Below are 24,183 nucleotides of genomic sequence, written 5' to 3'. Positions count from 1 at the left end.
GGGCGACTAGATTAAAAACGGAACCGAGGATGAATGGCGCCCAAGGGCGTTGGATGTCGCGGGTGAAATCTTGGAGGAGCACGAGGAGGGGCGTAGGTCGCGATAGCCCATCGAGCGATAATCGAGCGTGGCAGGGTGTTCTAGAAAACGAGTATCGGGAAGAGCCACTGCGAGCTGCATCCGGTGCAAGCGGAATAAAATTACCTGCACGCGAAACACGGCTGAGATAGAAACACACGGGGGTAGCTGCGATGCCAGCCGCGTACGGAGCATCTCCTCGGAATCGATGAAGGGACCAAGCGAACTCGAAAGCTACTGTTGGCGAAGAGAAAGGAAAGCAGGCGAGATAAATCTGTTTCCAGGCGAAGATCATCGAAATTCTAGAGACGTAGCAGAGAGACCGAGGGTAGCGAGGGTAGCGAGCACGTAGGGGAGGCGAAACCGAAAGCAGATGGGGATTGATTGGCTCGTGTCTTCGCCGGTAGTGCAAAGGCAGCTTCCCCGAATCCCGAGTACAAAGGGTCTTATGCACGCGTACACGCAATCACGCGCACGTCGAACAGCCAGTGTTCGTGCGCAGAGTTCGAGTCAACGCCGGCAAACACACGCGTCGCCTCGCTTCTCCTCCTGTCAACCAACAGCGCACGTGTACACCAACTTATGCGTGCACAGTGAGCTCTGAAATCAACCGCTAAAATCTCAGGCCAAACTCTCGCTTTTCCGCTAGCTCAAGGGGTTGATCCCCGTATTCTGAGTACGCGTCCATTTAAAAGAAAGACGAGCATTTTTATCCATTGGGTAAAAGTAAACGAGTTATTCAGCGCGGAGGTTTTAAGTGCCTCGGCCTGTGCGTGTATCTAGCAAGGCACGTACAAAAGTACACAGCGCGAGTACAGGAAGGCTAACACGAGTCCCGTTTCCATCAGGCACAGCCATGAAATGGCGCACAGATATCGCGTAGATATACACCAACCAGCGTACGAGACAAACTACGGACGCATAGATCATAGAGACACATGTGTGCTGGGGGTAGCACGCACACAACGCAATCATATATCAACCGTGTGAGGACATACGCGATAAACCGGACCGCACGTACACGTTGCCCGCTCGCGCGCTTACCAACTACACGAGACCCACACGACCGCAATATGAACGCGAACACCGGCTATCGCGTTACGGGTATTATTTTCCACTAATCAGAACGGCTAAGAGGGCAAGCAACGACGAAGAAAACCGAGTCAAAAGAATTTGCTGATTATTTTAATTTGATATTTTCAGTGGATCGTGTGATGGACGAGCAGAGGGGGTGGCTCGTGGTCGGTCTGATTGCGGACCTGCTAGCTACCACGCCCTGACCCAGGCGATTTTCAAGATATCCGACACACGAGCCGCGTTAGGGTCGCTAGACGCGGGGTCAACCAACTCGACCCCTCGTCGCTGCTGGCCGTTCCTTTCTGCGTCGCCACGATACGCGCCGAAACTTTCCCGTGTCGTGTACTTAAATAGCCGGCCGAGATCAGAATAGAAACTTACCCGTGTCGAGACTGTTAGCGAATCGGCTGGCGAATGCTGCTGCGATGAGACGCGGTGATTCATCTGAAACAAAACCAACGGGTGCTCTCGTTAGATCGATCTCTCGAGGAACAGGGGTGCATCGAACGAGGGCCACGACGAGCAAAACGCGCGAAACGAAATTTCATTTCGAATTCATTCCCCACGTATTCGTAAGCAACGTAGATGATATATTGTACTCGTCGCTCCCTTCAAAATTTACGATTAATTAGTTTGCCGTTAATTCTACGTTTCGGTTAATGAAAAATTTGTCAATTAAATACGGACATCAAACATACTCCTCTTGGTACGCGCAATAAAGGTTTTAATTGGTAACGTTTTCCCTCGCAAATTGTCGACATTGGAAATATGCAATATAACGCTCACACGTATCGACGCAAATTCTAATTATGATATTTAAGCGTGCAAATATAATGAAACTAAAGTTTTAAATACATTGTCTTTTCGACGAACACGGTGCATGGTTTTCTTTTGAAGCAACACTTTTTGCTAAAATATATAGGTGAAATATTGCTTAACGCGAACTGAAAATATCTCGTTATACTACTTGATAGTTATCTCAGGAAACAGACTTAAAATTCATCTGTTTTTATAAGCCGTCCGGGTGGTGTATCCCCTCAAGAAATACAGTGTTTCCCAGTGGAGGTAAGGAGCATATGGCCCTCGCCTCGTTAAAAATTACTGCTTTATACCAACGGATAACAATAAAAATTGCTCGATAAGTGATACCAGGAAAATACGATCTCACTGCCGCTTGCGTAAAACTAAATTCTATCACGGTCGTTACGAACTTTATCGAGAGGGAGTGAGCGAGAGAGAACCAGAAGAAGAAATTGCTCCGTTAAAGATTTAAGATTCCCGCTACAAGAAAGTTTAGCGAACGCGACTACTTTAAAGAGCTGAACGCGAAATCACCGCGATGCATAAAACATCGTCGACAATTATTCTTATTACATGCTATCGTCCGCAACGATATTGTCGCTTCTTGCTCGTCTGGTTCCTGCTTCGAGGGTCGTATTTCCAAGCGAAGAAACAGTCAAATTTCAACGTGTAGTCTAATCGACGCTTGTCTCGCTCCTGAAGAAAATCTGGAATAATCTGCTGGAAACTCAGGAAAGGACCAGAAGAAAAACGAAGAGGAAAGCACACGGATGACAGCTGTACTAAACTTTGTTCTTTGCCCTCGCTTATTTATTGTTTCAAACTGAGAACAGGGATCAAAAGTTTCTTAAGCTTCCTCGAACATCTGTAGCGAACAAAGATTGAATTTCAATGGTCGAGCCGAAGGAAATTTTTTCCAACTTTGAAAGCGAGTCGAGGCTGGACGATCGATCAACCTGCCTTCTATTTTAATACCAATGAAAAGGTACTCTTTCGAGTCGTTAAAATAGCTCAACATTCGTGACCCGATGTCGTGATATCGAATACCGAATGTTTTTCAAAACACCTATGTTGGACGTTTAATAGGAATTTCTAGAAAATAAACGAAAGTCGATAGTTCTGTCAACGATCCGCTTACTCGGAATTTTTAGAATTTTTCTATGAAAGACTGTTGGAAGTAGGACGTTTAAGTATCAAGATGGGACGTGGGCCACAAACATCCGAAAGTAGGACAGGTCGGAACCCTAAACATGAAGCATAAAACGTTGATACCAAACAGCTGAGTGGAAGCAGTTACGCTAGGTCAGTTTGCAGCGAGAATTATACAAGTATAAAACTGCCTGTAACTTGAAAAGAACGCGTTTTGCGGAAAACCTAAACGCGATAAAAGTTTATTACGTTGGTAAAAATTATTTCTATCTTATCGTAAACTCTGTTAACCTATATTTGGATATTGTTTTGTGAGAAATATTTGGCTACTGAAAAAAGATAAGAAATATTGTCGTTTTTAACCGATCAACATTTATTTGGACAGTTAACGACTAAAGAAAAATAGAGGTATTATTCGAAATGACCACCTTTTGCAGTAATGCTGGCTTGCAAACGACATGACCAATGGCTATCGCGGCAAATACGGTCTCCGCGATTATTTCAGAAGCTGGTTTTGTCAGGGCGTTATTCAGGCTATTCAAATTTCTATGACAAGTTTCTATGCCAAATTCTTCAACTCTGATCACAGTGTATAATCGTTTTTCACGGAGTTTTATCGAGGTCGCATTCCACGAAGCTGTTACTGTCACAGTTTAAATTTCATACGAAAGACCCTACTTGCTGGTTGCAGCAGAATTTCGCGACCACCCTGAATTTCGATTCAAGGGATCTGTGTCTACGTCGAACAATCTGAACCACACTATTGATTATTACACCGCAAATTGAAATATTCTCATCTACTATTGCGTTATAGAGGCTGGATGTCGCCATACAGTCGATATAATAGATCGATGGTGGCTGATATCGGTACTGTTGCACGCGTATCGGCTGTCATCCACGCGGTTGCCAAGCCGCCAACGGAGAATCAGGAATCCCCGTTTACCAAAGTCATTGCTCATTGTACGGGAAGATTTCGCGTCGACGGTGGAATTCAGTTGCAAAGAAAGCACCACGACCACGACGACGACGACGACATCGCCGGGTGCAGCCGATCTAATCGACGGGAGTCGTTCTCTGCTAGAGAGTTCGGAATAGTTGTCGAAGAAACCTGCAAAACTGACACTACCGCAGGTATGTGTAGAAGCAAACTGCTGCAGAGAAACCGACAACTACGACGAACGGAAAGGGGAACCGTCGTTTCACCGGTTTTGTACACACCGTTAATTCGATAGCTACGTCACGGACGTCAAGAATGTTCCGGAATTCTATTCCAAGTATTCGTTATATAGGATGAGAGAGCCGTGGCGGTGACCGCGATCTGAGAATTTTTGGTGCGGCCAGCACCCGTGACTGGCATCCAATCGATTCCGATTCCCGTGAATTTACCAAACCTCATCGACTATTAGCGTCCATTCGTTGCCAGCGAACCGCTCCGAAAGATTGAACGGGGAACGTAGCCGATGCTTGTCCCGAAAGCGCATTACTCGCGTGTCCCGGAAATGTTTTGATCATTGAACCAGCTCCAATACACGAATCCTCATGAAAATTACACGACAGATCGATTCCAACGATGCCCTTAACCGAAATATTATATTTCGACCTTTTCTTTTTCATTGCATTTCGGTCCACTACTCTCCCATGTTACGTGTTGCATTCTGAAATACGAATTGATACGTACTGATTATATTTTTTAGTCTGAGGAGGTGTATATTTTAATTTTGAAGTTGCCGGGCTTCGTGTCTGTAAAATTTGCAGCAATTTAACAAAGGAGTTGCATGAAAATTATTATACGCGTATGTGAAACTAGTCCAAAACAAACGAACGGTATGTAATTCGTTCGCCAAAGAGAAACAAGAGAGTGAACTTTAACCTTTGGTATTTTCATTCTACGTGCATGGTTCGAGTGTTTCGTGCAATTTGCACGTTTCGCATAGACTCGAAGCAGAAACCTGACAGAGAGTAAGTAGATGCTAGGAAAAAGTAAATTCAAGAAAGATTTCTGAGAGAAATGGGTTTACTAGTCGATGTTTCAAAACTTGAATTCGATACGGTTAGATGGGGGGAACAGAACTCGCCGAGTTTTCCATAACTTTTCATTGGCTGTAGACGCGAAAACGGCATCGCTGACGATCGCTACGCAAGAGAAGAAACCAGAAGAAGAATCGGAAGAAGATGTATATCGAACCGATGGCAAGAAATCAATTAACCGGGAATGAAAACACTCAAGTTCAGGAGATTCCCGTAAATTGTATGTTTTCTTAGTGTAACTCGAGCAAGAGGGTAGAAAATAACGAGAATCCTCTTCCTTCTGTTTTACGTATCTCTGCACCTAAGGTTTCTAGGATAATCTGCTGCTGCTAGATTACGTTGCGAGCCCCTCCATTCTATTCCGAATCACGCAATGAACACGTTCCTTTTACGAAAATCAACGAAACGCATTGTAAAGACAAATCTCCAATTCCCTCGTGATTTATATCGTATTTCGCAATTTCAGGCGAATCAATCCGCGCGAAAGATTATTTGCTGTCGAGCGAGTAATTAATGTTTATTTCCAATCCAGTAAAATGATCGAAAAGAACGGAACTTCGATTCGACGATGATATTTTCTACTTCGACTATCGTTAAGCTAGAGGAAATTAGGCAAATTAATATATACCGGCGGATTAGCGTTCTTAAGAAGATCAACAGCCACGGAATAAGACCGCGAGACCCGTTGCATTGCGGAACTGCAAGTTTCAGGTGTCACGCAAATGAACTTATTTGCGAGCGAGTTTACTCCCGTTAAATTATATCGTTCGTATTTAAATCGTTTTCCCGAAGCAAATTCCCGTAATTCGTTTCAACAATTATGAGTTTCTAAAATATGTCTGCGTTTCTGCTCGGATGAAAAATTACCACGAAAATAAATGTACAATTTATTTACGATGAAATTACGGAACACACGGTTTCTGTATATTCAGAATCATTCTGTAGAACGATTTAAATTTGGCACGCGCTACGGTACATTGTGATGTTTGGCTAACAATGCCTGGAACATAACGATCAAGAATAGTTTCCAGCAAGTTGCAATCAGTCGATTTAACGTTCAGTCAGCATTTCTGTTACAGGTGCAGCAAACTACGTGTAACCGAACTTAACCCAGTTTGACGTTGTGAAATTCATGCCTTCCAGCAACTTGGTTCGAGCTCAACAAAATATGAATCTCGTAAATAACCAAGATCGAAAGAATGCGACGACGACCCTCCGCGTAAATTCCACGAGTCGAAGATCATCCCGATGTAATTCGAGTACGAAACTAGAGGATAACTGGGACTGGTTCCTCCCTTCCGGCTACTATCCGTGTATCTCGATACGTTTCGAGGAGAATCCATAGTTAAGGAGGGATCGTGTCGACGGACAATTGCTTTGTTTTCCTGCGAGTGTCTACTGCAACCAAACTAAGGTAACCGTAATAAGATTAAATTCGATGGAAGTTTCTATTCTCCGTAGAATTCAACCCCTCGATGGCTGACCAGCGCGCTCCGAATCCACTTTGAGTTACTCCCCAAACTTTCCATCCCTGCGGTCAATCATTTTTCGAAATACTAAGTAACTATGCCTGTTTCGACTAAATACTAAATACGAAATCGTTTCGTTTCGCGACTTGTCCGCGCAAAGTACCGGAAACTTGATTCTCTTTTCTTATTTATGACATTGCCTTTTCCGATGTTCGATATATCACGGCCACGGATCCTGCAACAGATCCACGATCATAAATCCACCAGGAACAACTGTTTTGCACTTCTCCTATAAATCCCACCCCGAAGAAAACAAACGGACAAGCATCGTACGGGGGGCGGCGTAGCGAGCGCGAAATTTCAATTTCTTACCGGTATAATTGCGCGTGCATTTATCGTGCCGGGGTAAAATCTCGTAAAGAAGCCCGGAATCGTGTAAAAGATCGAGAGAATTTCAGCTCCGGAAGAATTCAGTACGCCGTAGATTCAGAGGGTGAAACGGGAGCTCACGGTAGGGAACACGGAGGGCAACGCCAGGGCCCAACGTTTCCGCCGCATGTATTTCGATACGTTACCGTTTCTAGAAGAACCTATAGCCGTGGGGTCGAGCTGGGAGACGATTGCTTTGCACTTCTGTGCACGCCCCCGAGGCAATCGTAAGTTGAGATACCTACTCAGAGAGCCACCCCTCTTCGTTCTCTAGTTTCTTCTCTCGCTCTGTCACTCTGCATCTCCTTTACGCCCCCTACGTTTCTCTCCCTCTCTATCTCGTTCTTTCCCTCGCCTATTCCAACGTTCCTTATCCTCTTCCAGGAGCAGGTCGTGCTTCTCTCCTGGCGACGCTCGAGTCTGCAACCCCGAATGCAACCGGCACCGCGAACCGAAGGAGTTCGTGTTGGTGTAAGACTCGCTAAGGGGGAGGGCCAGACCGAGAGATCGATCGCTCGAACGTGCTTTCGGCATCCTCGAATATTACCCTCTACCTATAACCGACCTATATCGCTCGTGAGTGCACGTAATACCGTTGCCCGAGTGCGTATAGATATGTATTTACGGAGGCTTGAATATTGGACATATTGATGCTTATGTGCCCAGACCGCGATCTTATATAATATACATATTATGCATAATATGTAATAAATGTATATACATAAGTGGGTTACTATGTTAATGCGTGTGTATACACATATAAATGGATTTTAGGGCGCGGGGATGCACAGTCGAGCATGGTAATAAGTCTCCCACACGAACCGTAGAGAGATTTCAACTTAGCTACGCTCGTTCCAAACTACCCATATAACGATTATGCGTTTACACGTTCGAAGACCATAAACCTTCCCTAACGATCCCGCGGTCCTTTTATCAAAATTTCTTTCGGTGTCGCGGATCGATCGACGACGAAGTAGGTCCCGATAGAACCAGTAAAATAGTTGTATAATGGGTTAGATATAACGGGAACCTCCGGGAAAAAGAAGCAACGGAGGAGGCGAAGACGCTGGAGGGAGGGTGGGTATTGTTGAGCGACAATGGATACGATTCGCGGGCCATCTGTCCGCCGGTGGTACGAAAATTGTGCGGAAAATCGAAAGCTTCTTCGCGGCAGGGGTGTCGTGGGTGGCATCTGGTGCATTACATCCCCGACGCTATCGCGAGTGCAACCCTCCGATATCGCGGGCCGCAACTTTAGGGAAAAGAATTTTCGTTTAGCGCGGTAGAGAAAGTCTTCCGGTAGATTCGAGCGGAAAATTGGAAAATGGTTTATCGCGGGGTTCGATGCATTTTTCCCACCGCCATCGCCGCGGCCGCCAGATTTCGCCCAGGCTCGATACGCGTTCTGACGCGTTTTAATAAAATCCCACCCTCCGTTTCGATTCTAAGCCGCGAGGCGGCCGAGGCGCACTAAAAATTCCATCCACCCGCACAATATTTATCCTTGTAAAATAAACTAAATCGCCGCGAACCGTAAATCGACTCGATCTTTGCCAGGCCCGTTGCGATTACCATTTAATCGCTCGACGAGTAAACGTTGTTTCCGTTCGCTCGAACGAGCAATTCATCTAAAAAATTCATTTCTACGGGGAAAGACACTGGCTGGAGTAAATTCTAGATAAGGCAAGGGCGCGATAGTTAATTTTCATGTAAATTCGCATCGCTCCGCGGCCGGATGTGCCCCGGAAAGAGTAACCGGATCTTTTTTCTTGCGGATAACCCATTTACTTTTGGCGAAACGATTTCGCGTTCAGCTGTGTGCAAAGGACGCTTTGCTCCGGTTTTCCAGCCCCCGTGTAGCGACGCCGGTGGCTACGCTTAGCTCGAGCTAAGCTGCCAGCTCCTAGCAGTCGGAGCAGTAACTCGGATTGCCACGATAATTGACTTTTTCAACTCTTCCCGATTTTTTGTCATTTCTCTTCTCGCCAACTGAGAACGGTAACCGTCTACTACTTCTTCCGCTTCTTCTTACCCGTTCTTACCGCGTCTCACTACCCGGCCAGAACTTTATTTTCCCTTCGCGTTGGCTCAAGGATCCCTGGCGCCGCGTTTTTCAAGTAAATAAAACTTTCCGCTAACTCGTCCCTCTTTCTGTTTGAATCCCTGAGTACCGATGACAGACACCGTGAATACGCAAGAACCCGTACGAACCAGCGAGATATCTGACGCCTGTGTGCGGACCTAAGTGCCGCCTCCGCCCCGCCGCTTGGTATATCAAAATAGGGGGAAAACCGTCATGAATAATTCCTCTCCTCGACGTATTCCACACGATGACGCAAAGGAAACATCGGTTCGATGATTTTGCCGCGGATCAGACGTACAAAAATACCGAACAGTCGACACGTTTCCATTCAACGAGACGCTTATGGAAACAAGTGAGAATTTCGCACCCCATAAACCTTGAATGGTTCTTATTTTATACTAAAAAAAATCTTTCAGTCGCAATTTGAAAAATGTACTATCGAGTTCGAATAATCCGAGGTATAACGATGAAACCCTTTCGCACAAAGGGATCCGTGAAAATTAAAAGCTCCCAAGCGTCTGATAATACGCTTACAGACAGTAAAACAGAAAGTGTTCGAGTGTTGTCGCGTCGATCGAGAAAAGTGGCGAAAAAGGAACGCGTGCGTGCCAATTCCATATCGAGTAGCGAAGGATCATTCGGGTATTACTTAAGGCTGATCCGTATTCGTCGTCACGGCGCGTTTATTCGACGCTCTCGTAATCGAGTCGATAGCTACACGTGGGTGCTTCGTTCCCGGCGAGGAACTCTTCATCAGGTTCTTCGAAGGATGAACGTCGATTTAACCGGAAACGTGGGTGCGTTTGCGCACGGCTCGCGATTACGTGCAACTGAAATTCCCAAACCAATTCCGAGCGTTCTTGTTCGAATAAATTCCAAACGTTATTACTCGAATCCCGTTCTCCGATCCCGAATAAGAAAACTGTCACGTTTATCTAATTCGTGAAACATTTGCCGGCCTGATACAGAGGGGCTGGAAGTATCGAGCGACTCTGTAATATTTTGGTCGTCTAGATCGAGTCTAGTCGCCGGGGCATCGATAAATTCGTTTCGGTGGAGAATCTTAAATGAACCCTGAAATAGTAGACGCGGCGGCACAGAGCGAAATCTAAACTACGATCACCGTGCGTTTCGAAATCACGGAAAGCGGTTTTCAAGGGTCTCCAAAGTGTTAATTTAATTTGGCCGGATGGATGCACTCTTCCGAGCAGGGAAACCGTGGCCAAGCAGAACACATGCAACCGCGAACTTCACCAGAACATCGGGCGATGCTTTGCTCCATTTAAATGCGAGCAAACGACCCCGGTAACCGTCGTTCAAGCTACTTCGACCATCTCGACCGAGAGCTATTTCGTGGATTGCTCCTCGGGGAACATAATCGAAGACTAACTCTTCGGAGCCGCCGGAGATACCGAGTGCTTGTTTCTCAAGTACATCAAACGCGTAACTGGGATGTACAATCGTTTCATTTCTAGGGTCGTTGCCGTACAATTACGCGCAATCACTTCTAAAAATAACCAAAGTTTTTATTTAGCCGTGTCCTTTAGCGAAAGGTTAGAAACCGATGCATCGATTGATCGTCGGACCATAAGTGCGTATCAGCGGGTGCGTGGGAGGCGCAGCTTCAGGTGTATCGATCCAAGGTAGGGAAAATAGAATTAACTTGTTGAATATGCAACGGTGCATTTTTAAATCGTTCAACGTCGATGCATCGACTTTCCCAACTTTATCGATTAACTTTGAACGCCGAATAACAAATGCCCGAGTTTTTCTGTAAATATTCGTGCGGCGACTCGTCGAGCCGAAAGTTTAAACCGAGACTTTCGAGCTCGAGATTTAATAAATGCGATCGCGAAAACGAACAAAACGTTGTTTACGTTAAGGAACGATCGGGAATGGAAACAGAATACGAATCGGTAAAATGGTCTCTCAATTATGCGAAATATTCGGGATCGCGTATAGCTTGACAAGAGCTGCGAGCATTTCGAGCAAAGCAATTAAAACGATTAAAGCTCGAAAAAGGACCGAAAACGAGCTCAGAACGTGCACGTACGAGACTAAAACTAGAGGCGCACTTCAACTAGCTGTACCGAGGCGGAAAAATACAAAAAAATGGTACAAGCGCGGCTCTGAAATTCGTTCAACTAATTGGACCGTGACCCCAAAAACTGACGCGTGAGAATTGCCTACCGTTTAAAATCTGCTAAGCGAACGGCGCAAGAAAACTCGAAAACGAGTGGCCATTTTCGCCCTCGCAGAACGATTGTTCTAAACGATGCGTCGACAGCACGAGACCCGTTAATGCTTAAAGCGACGTGTGTATCTCTACGGCCGGAAACGGCGTAATATCGCGGGCGTAAAGTGTGTCGGGGGTTGGAAATCGCGCGAATGTAAAATTAAACGGCACCGATCGGCGGACACCCGACTGGTCGGACTGTATTACCGCAAACGTTGCACGAGACTCCGTGGAATTCATTTCGTGCTGCGTTTAATGATTGACTCGCAGCGTGACCGGGTCGTGGTGGCGAAATTCTGCTTGGAAACGCGGTCGTATGTCGCGCGCGTAACCGCGATAAACAATAATTAAAGGATGAAAAAGAACCGGTACGCGGCACCGGTATAATAAAAAAAGACGCATTGCCAGCGCCCCGGTGTCCAATACGCGCGTATAAATTTCCCCGGGAATATGTGTATTATTGCGGAGCCCGCGCTGAAGTTTGTTAAATTCGCCGTGATTTATCGCCACGCGGGGGATAAAACACGTTCGACGATACAACGACAACGAGCATTCGCTGAACGCGGCCGTCGCGACACGCTCGGATTTAATAATATGTAACGCGCGCGTTTTTGTCCCTGATGGCGGGCTGCTTCGATCGCCGGCATACCTTTCGTTAAACGTGCACCGCGAACGGACCAGCTCGCATGAATCAGTTCCGGACGATCATTGTAGCGAGCTCTTGGCAGTGATTCACCTTCTCCCGGGCTAACCCGTTGCGGTCCGCCCGAGGCTACAGACGCTTTACGCTCCTCCCAGAGTGGACGGTGAAGCAATCCTTAATGTCAGGGACGCACCTCCGATCATACTATCCGCGCAGTGATTCTCATTACCGATCTCCAAGAGGAATTGATTTTTTTCAAATATGTATACATCGCGTCACGGCTGGCTGTATCGAACCGACTCGCGAAGAAAGGATAAAGCGCAGGAAACAATAGAACAACCTCGACTATAGATTGTTCTCTCAACGATCGATGACTTCCGTGCACTACGAAATCCGTTACGTTGTTCGTTTGTCGGTCGAACGACAAAAATTCATTACGAGAATATGTTCGACGCTGACGTAGCTACGCTTCCATTGCGTCGCGCACGGATTTACTGGAACACGGCAACGAACTCACGAAGAAAGGGGAGACTACACGAAATAACGGAACAACTTGAACCCGTGGGTCGTTCCGTCAACGATCGATGACTTCCGTGTACCGTGAGCTTCGTTGCATCGTTCGCTTTGATAACGTACTCTTTCTAAAAATAAAATTTCCAGGCGTCATCTTGAGTTTCTGTATGAAATAACCCATTAATAGAATGTAAGACGCAACAGAGGGGTACTGTACCGCGTCGGGGTCAAGTGTCAGGAAGTAATTGCGAAGCAACCGAGCTCGATCGTTACGTGTTCAGGGCAGGAGGGAATCCTCTTTGGGAAAGATCGTTCGTTTACTATGAACGCAGCTTTATACGAGTCGGAGATTCCGAGGAGATCCGGTCCGTGGCACGCACGCACGCACAGGCCAGTCGACGACAACGACGGAACAGGTTTCAGGATTCAAGATTCAGGATTTCGGGAAGGAGAGAAGGAGAGAAGGTGGTTCGAGGCAAGAGCTGACTGGATGCTGTGGCCCAATGCGATAAGCAAGAGCGGCTCAGCCAGAGTACCTATAGGTGGAACTATACGTGCAGGTTACACAGTGATTGGGGCGTTACCCGGCTCGCAGAAATCTCACGTGCAAGCACAATGCCTCTTTTGTCATTCTGAACTGGCGCGCGCCAGTTACTCGTGGGTGCTATGCCAGCCATGCAGCGGCAGACGCCTTTTCTTACGGCTTTAAGGAATTTCCTTGCCATTCGCTCCAAGCGCTCGCGGTCCTTTGTCGCTGATAGAATGACGAAGACGACGTCGATCGGCCCTTTACAGCATTTAAGGTGCAAAAGGTGTTTTCAGACGAGCGTCGTCGTTAGACCGATTATTTATTGGAATACCTAGGCAATCTTGCTCTTTCATGCATTTACAGATAAATACAACTAATCGAACTAATTATACTTCAATAAAATTATTTAACAATCAAATATCGAATATTTTACTCGCTTCAAGAAATCACACTATCCGTAGACACCCTGAAAGTCTATTACAAGTTTATCGAAATAATGAAATAGCTTTTCCCCAGATATTTAACATTTTTATGCGCTGTCGAGGTTTTTAAGAGCGCCCAGAGTGCGCAGTCTCTCGCAGACGAAGCGTTAAAAACATAACGCAGTTGTTTATACCACTTTAATCCTGTAATAATCCGAACTTCGTGCGCGCTCTTTTCTCGAGCTTAATGCCCTGAGAATAAAAGCAAGCAGCTTGTTATCGAAACACCGTACTCGACGAGATACCCACTTCGCTGAAAATACAATTTCGTTTCGATGCGTCCGTGAATGGTAATTTCATTCGCGTACCATCGGTGGACTATGTTTAAAAATAGCCATTTCAAGTATCAAAGTAAAGCATAATGACAGTTTATCTATTAACAGGCGATTTAAAGTTAATTAAATAGATTTTGAAGCTAATGAAATCCCTAATATAAAATTAATTTTCAGCCACCGCGTGTTTCAGAACATAAATTACAGGATAACAAAGGCTAATAGAATAACACTAATAGGGAGTCCACCAGCATCCATGGACGAAACGCAACGTTTTTTTTTTATAACGTTTATAAAATTAAAGCTTATATGCGTTAAAAGAGTTAGTAAATTATTAAAAGGCTCTTGCAACCTTTTTAACAATAATTTACAAACGATATTACAGATCCTTTTATGAATGGGAATAAAATAAAATTTTTTTTTTCCAAAGTGCGTAGGATTTCGGGGGTATGTCTATTCACCAAAAATAATTGTAATTGACCCCTGCAACCGAAAATAATTTTTTCAGAACGATTTGAAATTTTTTAATTTCATCGAAAAATTTCTTCACCGACTCGAATTTTTTTCTCGAAACTGGGTAGGAATTCGAGGGTATGTCTATTCACCAAAAATGATTATAATTGACCCCAGAAACGAAAAATAATTTTTTCAAAACGATCTGAAAAAATTTTTTTTCATCGAAAAATTTAGGCACCTACCCTGTCGATTTTTCTTAAAAATTCGTTTTTCATTTTTAGTAACTTTGTTTGACATCCTATAGAAAAGTTGTCCAATACTTTTTTGTAGGTACTCATGAGCTCTACTTCAGAAAAAAGTTTCATTGAAATATATTCACTATTGTAGGAGTTATGGCTGTTTGAAAATTGGATCGCTTTTATGGAGTTTTTCTCATTTTAAGGTGTTAAGGAACAACTTTTCGAATATTTTTGGAATTTCTACATATTCTCTAGCAAAATACGCGTCGTTTGCTTTTTTGAACATTGAAATCCGTCAATCCGTTCAAGAGTTATGATGTTTTAAAGATTTCCATGAAATTTCGGCGAACCATTTCAGGCTTCAGATTATATTTTCGATGAGGAATTTTTTTCTCGAAAGTGCGTAGGAATTCGGGAGTATGTCTAATGACCAAAAATGATTGCAATGGACCCCTGTAACTAAAAATAATTTTTTTTAAATGATTTGAAATTTTTTAATTTCGTCGACAAATTTTTCCATACAAACTTCAACGCACTATTTGATACTATTTTTAAATATTTTAATATCTCATATCTCATTTGCTATTTATCTATGAGAACGTAGTTAAAACATCATATGCAATTCATATGTTAGTGATCGTTGGTATTCATCATTCTGCATTAATGCTCTCTATTAAGTATAATCCTCATAAATCAATATATCCAGTCTATATGAATAGCATATCCGAAGCTATATTTAATAATGCTAATAACTTTTCAATAATTAATTATTTGAATTCTATGTGATACAACGGTAGACACATATGTATATCTCACTATTTATGATATTTGATTACTCACTCCGTAAACTGTACTACCGTACTACATTTAATTTTTATTTTTTAGTGCCAATCGTAAAAAGAAAATACATAATACTAATTACTACGAGAAAGTAAAATTTAAATTGATGAATACCATGACGCGCGTTCTGAAATAGAAACGGGAATAGTACGTATATCCTTTGTGCAAAGGTATGACATAACGATGTAGGACGTGCTCGCATAGTTGGATGCCCATACGTGTCTTCAGTCTAGCGTGAGGTTTATTTGCACGCAACTATTTCCAATCTAAGAACCGTATAGAATTATAAACAGCGACGTTCAAATTCCCAGAGTCCCCGAGATAATCCTCAAGTTTGTTTACTTACAGCAATGAAACCGATGCACGAAGAAACTACAAACGACGTACGTAATACCTGAACAGAAAAGTTCTCTGCATTCGGGAACCACTGAAACGAGCACGAACGGTAGAAAAAAAAAAAAAACAAGCCACATTGCTCGCGCATTTTATGCTTATCACGTTGTTCATTAGCGGAGCTCTTCCGTTTCGCGTGCAAAATTTAGTCACAATAAAGCGATTACACATTCCTTTTTTCTGCTACAGTTAAACTAGCAGCTCGACGCGATGAGCTAACATAACATAGTTTCTTTCATAGCGAATAAAACGTGCAAATACGACAAAGATCGAATTATTTTCCGAGTAATCGCGAGGAGAAAGAAATCCGATGGTGGCAAAATAAGGTCCACCCTGTACCCTGTACAAGGTATCGTTTTCTTCTTGTTAAAGTCGACCGACACTTTGCTCGACCCTCTAATTAACCGATACGATCTCGCACAGGAAGCCGTCGGGTATCCTGGCCGACAGAGGCGGAGGAGAAAAAAGGGAACCCGACGGGAACGATAAACCAAATACAAGTTCTCGTATGCACGCGTCACTGATGCGATCGAGCTAAATATCTTCTTCCCTCGTAGAGCCGGGGTTAGAGCCAGTAATTCCGAGGAAAAGAGGAGATCGTAATTAGGTAGCTGTCGCATCCCCGGCAGGAGGGAACAAGACGCTGATGTGTTGTATTAAAGTTGAGGAGACACCGTCTCGAAAGAGAATAGAAGGGTCGGGGAACCCTCTATTGCAGCTCGCATGGTGCTCCAATTAGTCGATAAGATCTTTCGCCAGAGAGGGCAAACCCTCCAATGCCAGCTTCCAAGGCGGAATCGTCGCTTTCCAAACTACAATTGGTGGCCTCTTTCTTACGAACACGCGTCGCTATCTGTACACACGTACGTGCTCCATGGAGCTACGGAAAAATGGGTCAAGATACTCTCGTCGCATCGTAAATACACCTTCGACCGATTATTTAAGGTATGCTCCTCCAACCGGCCCAAGAATCATCTCTATCCGGATTATACGAACGAATGTAGCCCCAGAAATGTATGCTGACGCAATCGTTTAAGGGTTTACCTAGTCTTCCATCATCCCATCAACGACTTCCGTAAGGCTGCGCGAGAAAATTGATTTCCACCAATTAATTCGACAGAATTTGGTAATGTGGGGTGTAATGTACAGGATTAATTCGCGAAAGGCTTCGGTTTGTCGTTCCAAGCACTCAATAATGGGTTATCTAGCCAGTGAGGATCGATTTACAGCTCTTGTCTTGTGTGTGCGTCCTGATAGAACCGAGACATGTTTTAATACTATTGTAGGTCGAACTAGAGACCTCAGCCGAGTTTCCAATAAACCACCGACGAAGCATTTCTATCCTCCTATTATAGACTCTCTTTCTGTTTGTACATGGCAAACCCGACTTTACATTATCGATATTATTTATGTTTGAAATTGATATCGAAGATAGGTTTCATAATGTCACTTTAGCCACAACTCGCCTCTTTGCCCTCTTTTATTTTCTTTTTATCACTCTATACCTACTTTATTTCTCTTCTACAATTTACGATCACTAAACAAATTTATTCAAATGTTATTTGCACAAAGAGAATTCCGATGTTTTAGTCGAAGAATGAACGTTCAGGCCATTAGCATACAAGAACAATTTACTATCCAAGAAGCTTCCATAAACGTCATTGACGAAGGTATTAAATAAAAGCGGACCAAGGTATGAATTCTGGGATACTTCTGGCGAAACATTAATATAGCTAGAAAAGGAGTTATGTGTGTGAGCTTAAGAAATTATGTCGTACTCGTAAGGAAACTAGAAATCTAGGACAGTGAATTATAGAGAATTTCTGAGGCGTCTTTTGTAATAAAATGGAATGGCTTACAGAGAGATACGTAACAATAATAGATAATATTCCACGGTTCGATGCTTATGGAAGCTAAACTTAAATGTTTGGATAAGAGATAGAAATTCCAGAGAATGCAGTCATCGATATGAAAAGTATAGATTTGCCAGTTGAACAGGGAACAGAGTACAATTTCGTGCTTGAATTATAAAAGCAAACAGACCCGCGTGGATTTAAAATGCAATGGCCGTTTTCAACGAAAATAGGCTGCCTGCTAGCGAATGTAGCGACGCAACATCACTGCCGGGGAAATAGGTTGAGATCAATATAAATATTTAAACGAGCTCATGGAAGCGCGGGCGACGATTATCTCTTTTAAAAGGAGGAGCGTTACACGTGGCATACGTAATGCGCTTGTTGTCCTTGTTATGCAAAATTGTCCTGATACCCTCAATTACGGCCACAACAACGCGCAACACACAAAGAAATTGATTTGAATGTTAAAAGAATTTAATTCCCTTTACAAACACTTTACGATATTTAAATTAATTTAATTCACATTCTTTGAACGTTGCATATTGCACAGCAGTTAATAACGGAAAAGAATGCAACGGCAAATGGAACAAGAAAATACCGATAATTAGATAAATGAAAATTACAATATGGAAATTTGTATACGTTCGAGGAAATAGTCGTGAAGAATCGTGAATTTGTTCGTGTAATGAAATTGCTGCTTGTTTTTCAGAAAGGAGAGTATTTAATTTCGTTTTCCTAAGAATGTGTACGGCCATTAAGATACGTGTTCATGTAAATTAGACAATCTAAAATACGACTTTTCGTTGAAACGAAAATTTCTACTACACAAATGACTCTCCGTAGTACCCGCGTTAACACGTTTCTGTGTTTCGCGTTTCGCTTTAAATTATAGAAACTTTAGCATGAAATATGCATGTATGCAAAATATTTCGCGCAACCGTTATAGACACTGCGTATTCCTACGTAATATTTATGCACTTTTGGTCGAATTCCATACTTTTGTGCAGATCAATGGATGCAGTTCTCCCACCGCCTACAGCAAAGGTATTATAATTCTATACGCGTATATAATATTCCTATATGTGTACCCGTTCAAATTGCTTTCTCTCGAGGTACATATATCTTTCGTTGCTCGAAATTTTTATCCAAATGTACGTTTAGGTACGTTGCTTTTAGGCACGTAGACGCGAAAGTGTGCCAGGAATGTTGTAACGTCATCGTTTTGACATATGGCAGTTTGTCGAAAAAGTTACAGCCGGCAAGTGAGCGCAACGAGGACTCAAGCAGGAGCAGAATGCAGATCGAATTATGTATCGCGAGCGTAACGTGCTACGTACCGGTTTACCGAACCAACCAGCGAAGACATCGAGCAGGGCATTTCACGATCGGTTCGCCATCTGCCATAAACGTGCATAAGGAGTCGAACACGGTCGTGCACGTGCCTACACGCGAGCTTTCGCACCAGCTGTTCGACCAGGCTGAAACGAAGCCACAGCTGTTGCTGAACCTGCGAGATCGATCCTTTCGCATTTTTATCACAGGACGTTGAACAGAAACGTACCGAGAAATGATTATCCACGTTGTTGCGTGCATAATGGCCCTTCGGAGCATGTGATTTCAGCTTCTGAAGTCATCAAACGCGCGCTATCGAATTATGCATCGAGGAAGTGTGGTAAAGCGACCATAGACGACTCAGAACCCCTCGTTTCTATAGCGGTGCTTGTGAATTTTACCATCCAAAGAAATCTGCTCGCTCATATGTTCTCAAACGTTATTATTATCATTGCTATAGGGGCTTTCCTTGCCCTTTCTGTATTAACAGTAATTTTAACAAATATTCCGTTGGCCTATTTGCAGATAGTTCAAAGCATGCAGGTGGTAACGGACATGTTAAAATTAAGCTGAACTTGAGAAATGTACAGAAAGTGGTATTGATTAGTTTGCTATAGATATAGTTCGTTGCGATGCATTTTATAAAGTTGTATTGGTATTCATTTAGAGCAGGCAGATTTAGAGAGTTTTATCGTATCGTACGTTATCTAAATGTCTGTTTTAGAAGAGAAAATAAGTCCGATAGCGTTGAAACGATTTTCACAGTATTTTTAACCTGAATCGAGAGACTGTAAATCCAATTTTCTTCTATTTAACTTGTATTTAACGACAACAGAAGCACGGTTAATTCAGCGGTTGTTAGCCCGAGCGAAGGAGCAACAGCAATTCAGTCTACGAGAATCGATCTTGCGCGCTATCATCGAAATCCAAAGGAGAACGAACAAGGCTGTTGCTCGTATGTACGACATTGTTCAGCACACGTCGTCCTACTTGGCACGGGCACGGTGTTTTAATCTTTGCTCTTGATCGTAAACAGACGACAGATTTACACGAACGGAGACATACATTGAAAGCGTACCGAAAACAATTCCACGGTTAGGCAAATGAATAAGTCTGAAAAGCGATGACACAGAACTGTCAATCTTGCATGAAAATTTTACCGCTTTAAAAGACTATGATATTTCGAAAGCGCTGATTTCGTTCTAAACAGAAATAACGTTTCGACAAACGGTAGGTAACGGTCTGTAAAGTAAACATTAGAATTTGATTCGACTAAAATTTAGCCCGTTTCTCCCGTTCGGGTCCAAATACACCTGTAATATACATAACTTGATTCATTAAAGCGTTAAATATAAATGTTCGGATAGTACACAGTTCGATGGCTCTCGGATCCTTTCGCGTCCGACCGTATATCGGATTTAAATCGTTCACGCTAGCTGCTTGGGTCAAAATTCAATCCGATAAATCACACGAAGCAAAGCGAGTATGTCGTCAATTAACGGTTTGATTGAAAATACTATGCATGCAGGAGCGTTTAAATCAGTTGGTCGTGACGAACGAATCGAAATTCGATGTATGTATTTAGCCTGGACAACCAGTCCCATAAAGTGGGAGATCACGGGCTCGAAAGTAAGCCGACTCGGTGGTAAAAATTAATTCACTCGCAATTTCCTCGGTTTCGCCATTTTCTTCAACTACGTAAGGCCAAAGAAGAGCGGAGAAAAAAAGGGCTGTCTCTTGGCGTGCATATTATATTAGCATCGGCCGCGAGATTTCGCGTGCAGCTGATTTTGCCTACCATTCGGGAAGAAGGTTCAGCCCGGAGATTCAAAGGGGACAACGACACCGTGGAACAAGAAAACGAGAGGAGAGGAGAAAGACAGACAGAGTTTGGGTACAGGGGTGAACGACAACGCCGAAGGTGGAAGTGAAAATTATTCTCAGGGAATTTCACTTGGACGCTGACGCCAACGCCGCGGCGTTGGAGCCTAGAGAAGAAGAAGAAGAGCAAGAAGACGAAGAAGAAGCAGTCCGTCGGCTTTTCCCCTCTTTTTTCTACCTTCTGGGTCCGCGTCAGGGTTGCTTCTCTTTTTGTTTTCACGCTAGGCGTCCCGAGGGGGATACGTTAAAGCCCTGCTGTAATCCGGGCGATGCAATCAAGTAGATGAGACGGGACTCTAACCTCCTCTATCCTCTCTCTGTTTCATCTTTTGCTTCTCGCTCGATGCTTCTATCCTTGACGTAGTCGTCCTCTTCCGTCACTCTTTCGCTAGCCGACTGGTTTAAAGTCGTCAGAGCTCTCTTTCATCGCGCACACACGCTCACCGATGTTCCTCCCTTCCTCCAGGCTTCCGTCGAACCTCGTCTCTGTCTTGCTTCCACGTCGACGGCGTTCGATCTGTCTCTCGCTCGCTCGAGCAGCGTTTTGAAGCAATCTCCTCGCGGCGCGCCTCCATTTGCTCCTCCGCAGCGGTAACGAAGCTTAAGCCACCCTCGCAAATCATTCGTTTCGGTCGGTGCTCGGGGCATTAGTACGCGCCACGATTACCCTCCTCCCACGCCGATAGCGTGCGTACAAAGGGGACCGATAGCCAGCATGGCTTCCTTTCCTGCCACCTTCTTGGCCACCCATTTTTTATTTACGATTCGAGACAATAAAAGGGGTTCCCCTGGACTCTGTTATTTGTACGTGGGATTATTACGGACGGTCGCGTTGGTATTTCCAAATAAGCGAATTAGATCGTCAAACGACGACGACATTCCCTGTTTGTACGCGGACGAGCGGATATTCATAACTAAATAGAGTCGAGCGATCGCGACGAATCCGGATCGAAAGCTCGAAAGCGCGGATTGGGATTCGTTGACTCAGTGCGCTCGAATCGTACGAATTGGCGGATGGAAAGAAGAGTAACGAGTTGACTCGGCAGAATAATATTGTCGAATCGTGCGCCGCGACGCAACGCGACGCGGCGGGTGCAGCTGACGATGGGAGCGTCGAATGCGGTTTTCGAAATCGGGGCGACGCAACTATGCCGCAAATAATTATTGGCTGGCCCGACGCGAGTCCACGTTTAATCGTCCGTACGACTGCATATTAATAATAGAGAGACATTCAATGTACGACCGTGCAGGCGTCGACTGCAGTTACCCGCAACGGAATCATATTTTTGCGCCGGCTCGATCGATTTACTCGACAATTTTACAAGCGTTTCTCGATCCCGATGCCCTGCCACTCGGTGACCCATACTCTCATCGCGTGCATGTTTGCCCTGTTGACAGACCCTACGGCGAAAACATCATAACATTATTAACGAAACGACATACGCAGCAAGTATGCTATAACGCTGAATTATCTACCAATACTCTTTTATCGTTAAATTCTACATGGTTTTACTTTTGAACAGCTGTAACACGCGTTGTACGCAATTCGCCAGCAACAGTTTACGCGAAACCACTTTCCCAGCATTCGATACTTTTCCAATTATTGCTAAACGTTGATGCACTCTACTACGGGCAGAGTTCGGTTCTACCGTTGCTTCTTGAGTGATTAAACGTGGTCCTATTTCGATTAGAACTTTTAATGCTTCGTAAACGAACGCTAGCAGTCGACCTGATCTTGAGAGCTGCATCTCTGACACGCTTCGAGAATATTTCATTTTACTACACTTTAAAAAATGTCCTGCTTGGTAAATCGGTAACAGCCTCCGTTACAGAAAACCATAGAGGGCGCAGATAACGTCCAAGCTCGTTCCGTGCGAGCAATTTCAGAAAATAGAAGGGATAAAGGCGTGTAAGAACCCGGAGGGAGAAAATTCGTAACAAGCAGAAGGACGTTACCGTATCGCGGAACACCGACAATGAAACAGTTTATGCAGAAATGTGTCGCGAACGATAACAGAATTTGTAGGATGATACGTAACCAGCTCGGTGGGACAGGACTCTTATCCTCTGGAAATTAAAAACCAGCCGAAACGATAACATCGGACGGACGCCGGAGCACGAAGCGATAAAACAGTAAATTAAAAACGAGCGCGATCTCGCGAGGGTCCTGCGAGCATATTCATACAGCCGGCAACCCGGTTCCCGTTGCAGCAGATACCGGGGAAAGAGTCACGGAACGTAGCCGTCCGACGAAAATCCTGCTAGATAAACCGGCAGAGCGCCACCGTACGTCAACCGTCCGCGCTCGTTACGCTACAGAAATCCTCGAAAAAAGGGAATAAAAGATCCACACACGGACGCCTAACATTTTCGAAACAAAAGCTAGTAGCACAGATGTACGCACGGATACGCCGCTATCGCGAAACAAAGGGTCCCAGACACAAACGCGACACGGACGGGGATGCCAGCGCGGTCATTTAAGGGCTACGAGCCGAGATTACGCGAGGGAATCGACTGTCGTTAAATAGTGACCGTACATGAAAGCAAAGTTGACGGCGTTTACGCAAGTAGTACTTTCGACGCTCGTATCAGGAATCCCGGAAAACCAAGGGAAAGGAGAAACGAGAAAAGGTCGACGCGATAAGCCCTCCACTTGCACCGATTTACTCCCTTTTTCAGATTTCAATTAAGAATGCGTTATTGCAAGCGAAGAGAATGCACATTATCGTATACGTATACGTCTTTTAAATTTACTTTAAACGAGTATAGCAAAGTCGACGACGTTTTGGAGGTTCGTAGGAGACCAGGAATGGCCGGGAATCGAGGAAACCGAGCACGGGAATGCGAAAGCCGGACGTAATCGGCTTATACAGACGAGCTGGATGCGGGTGTTGATATCAGAAGCCATATAAAGATAAGTCCCACCTTTTTCTATCTCCGGGTGCCGCGTTTAAAAGCCGTCATAGAGGAACGTAAATGCGACCCAAATGTTGCGAGGATTTCGAAGAGATCCCTCTAGCGTTTCGCGAACCGTCACAATTATCGAGAATGTGATTTTTAAGGACACCGTAGTCCGGACGAGGACGGATCGAAGAAAAATCATCCTGGAATTGAATTTAATCGGATCGGGCAAGCGTAAAGAGCGAATGTGACCGGGACTGAAAACGGTATTTCGCCACTCGACGTTTCACGATCATTAAACTTCCTCCGGGCTGAAGATCGACCAAAGTATGATTCATATCAGGGACTCGGGAATCTCTGCTGGTCGACTTCGGATCGTCTAATTGAATGAAGCCAGATGAGACCTAAATAGCTGGAAATCACGAGTAGCAGCCTCGTTTCTCGAGCAGAGATTTCAAATGGATAAAAATCGACGTATAAAGGCGACTGCGGAGCC

General features: G+C 44.3%; 1 protein-coding gene across 3 annotated transcripts in view; it reads right to left on the bottom strand.

Annotated features, from left to right (window-relative positions):
* LOC143349346 (uncharacterized) overlaps positions 1 to 24,183 on the bottom strand; it is a 224,511-nt gene that overhangs the window by 154,995 nt on the left and 45,333 nt on the right. For all 3 annotated transcript variants that reach the window (XM_076780525.1, XM_076780526.1, XM_076780527.1), the window contains one exon: positions 1,537 to 1,599. In XM_076780525.1, the coding sequence (XP_076636640.1) occupies positions 1,537 to 1,599 (63 nt within the window). The remainder of the gene's footprint in view (positions 1 to 1,536; positions 1,600 to 24,183) is intronic.

Source organism: Colletes latitarsis, chromosome 13, assembly GCF_051014445.1.
Source record: "Colletes latitarsis isolate SP2378_abdomen chromosome 13, iyColLati1, whole genome shotgun sequence".
NCBI lineage: Eukaryota > Metazoa > Arthropoda > Insecta > Hymenoptera > Colletidae > Colletes > Colletes latitarsis.
The sequence above is the reverse complement of the archived record's forward strand: the minus strand, read 5'-3'. Positions and strand labels throughout refer to the sequence as shown.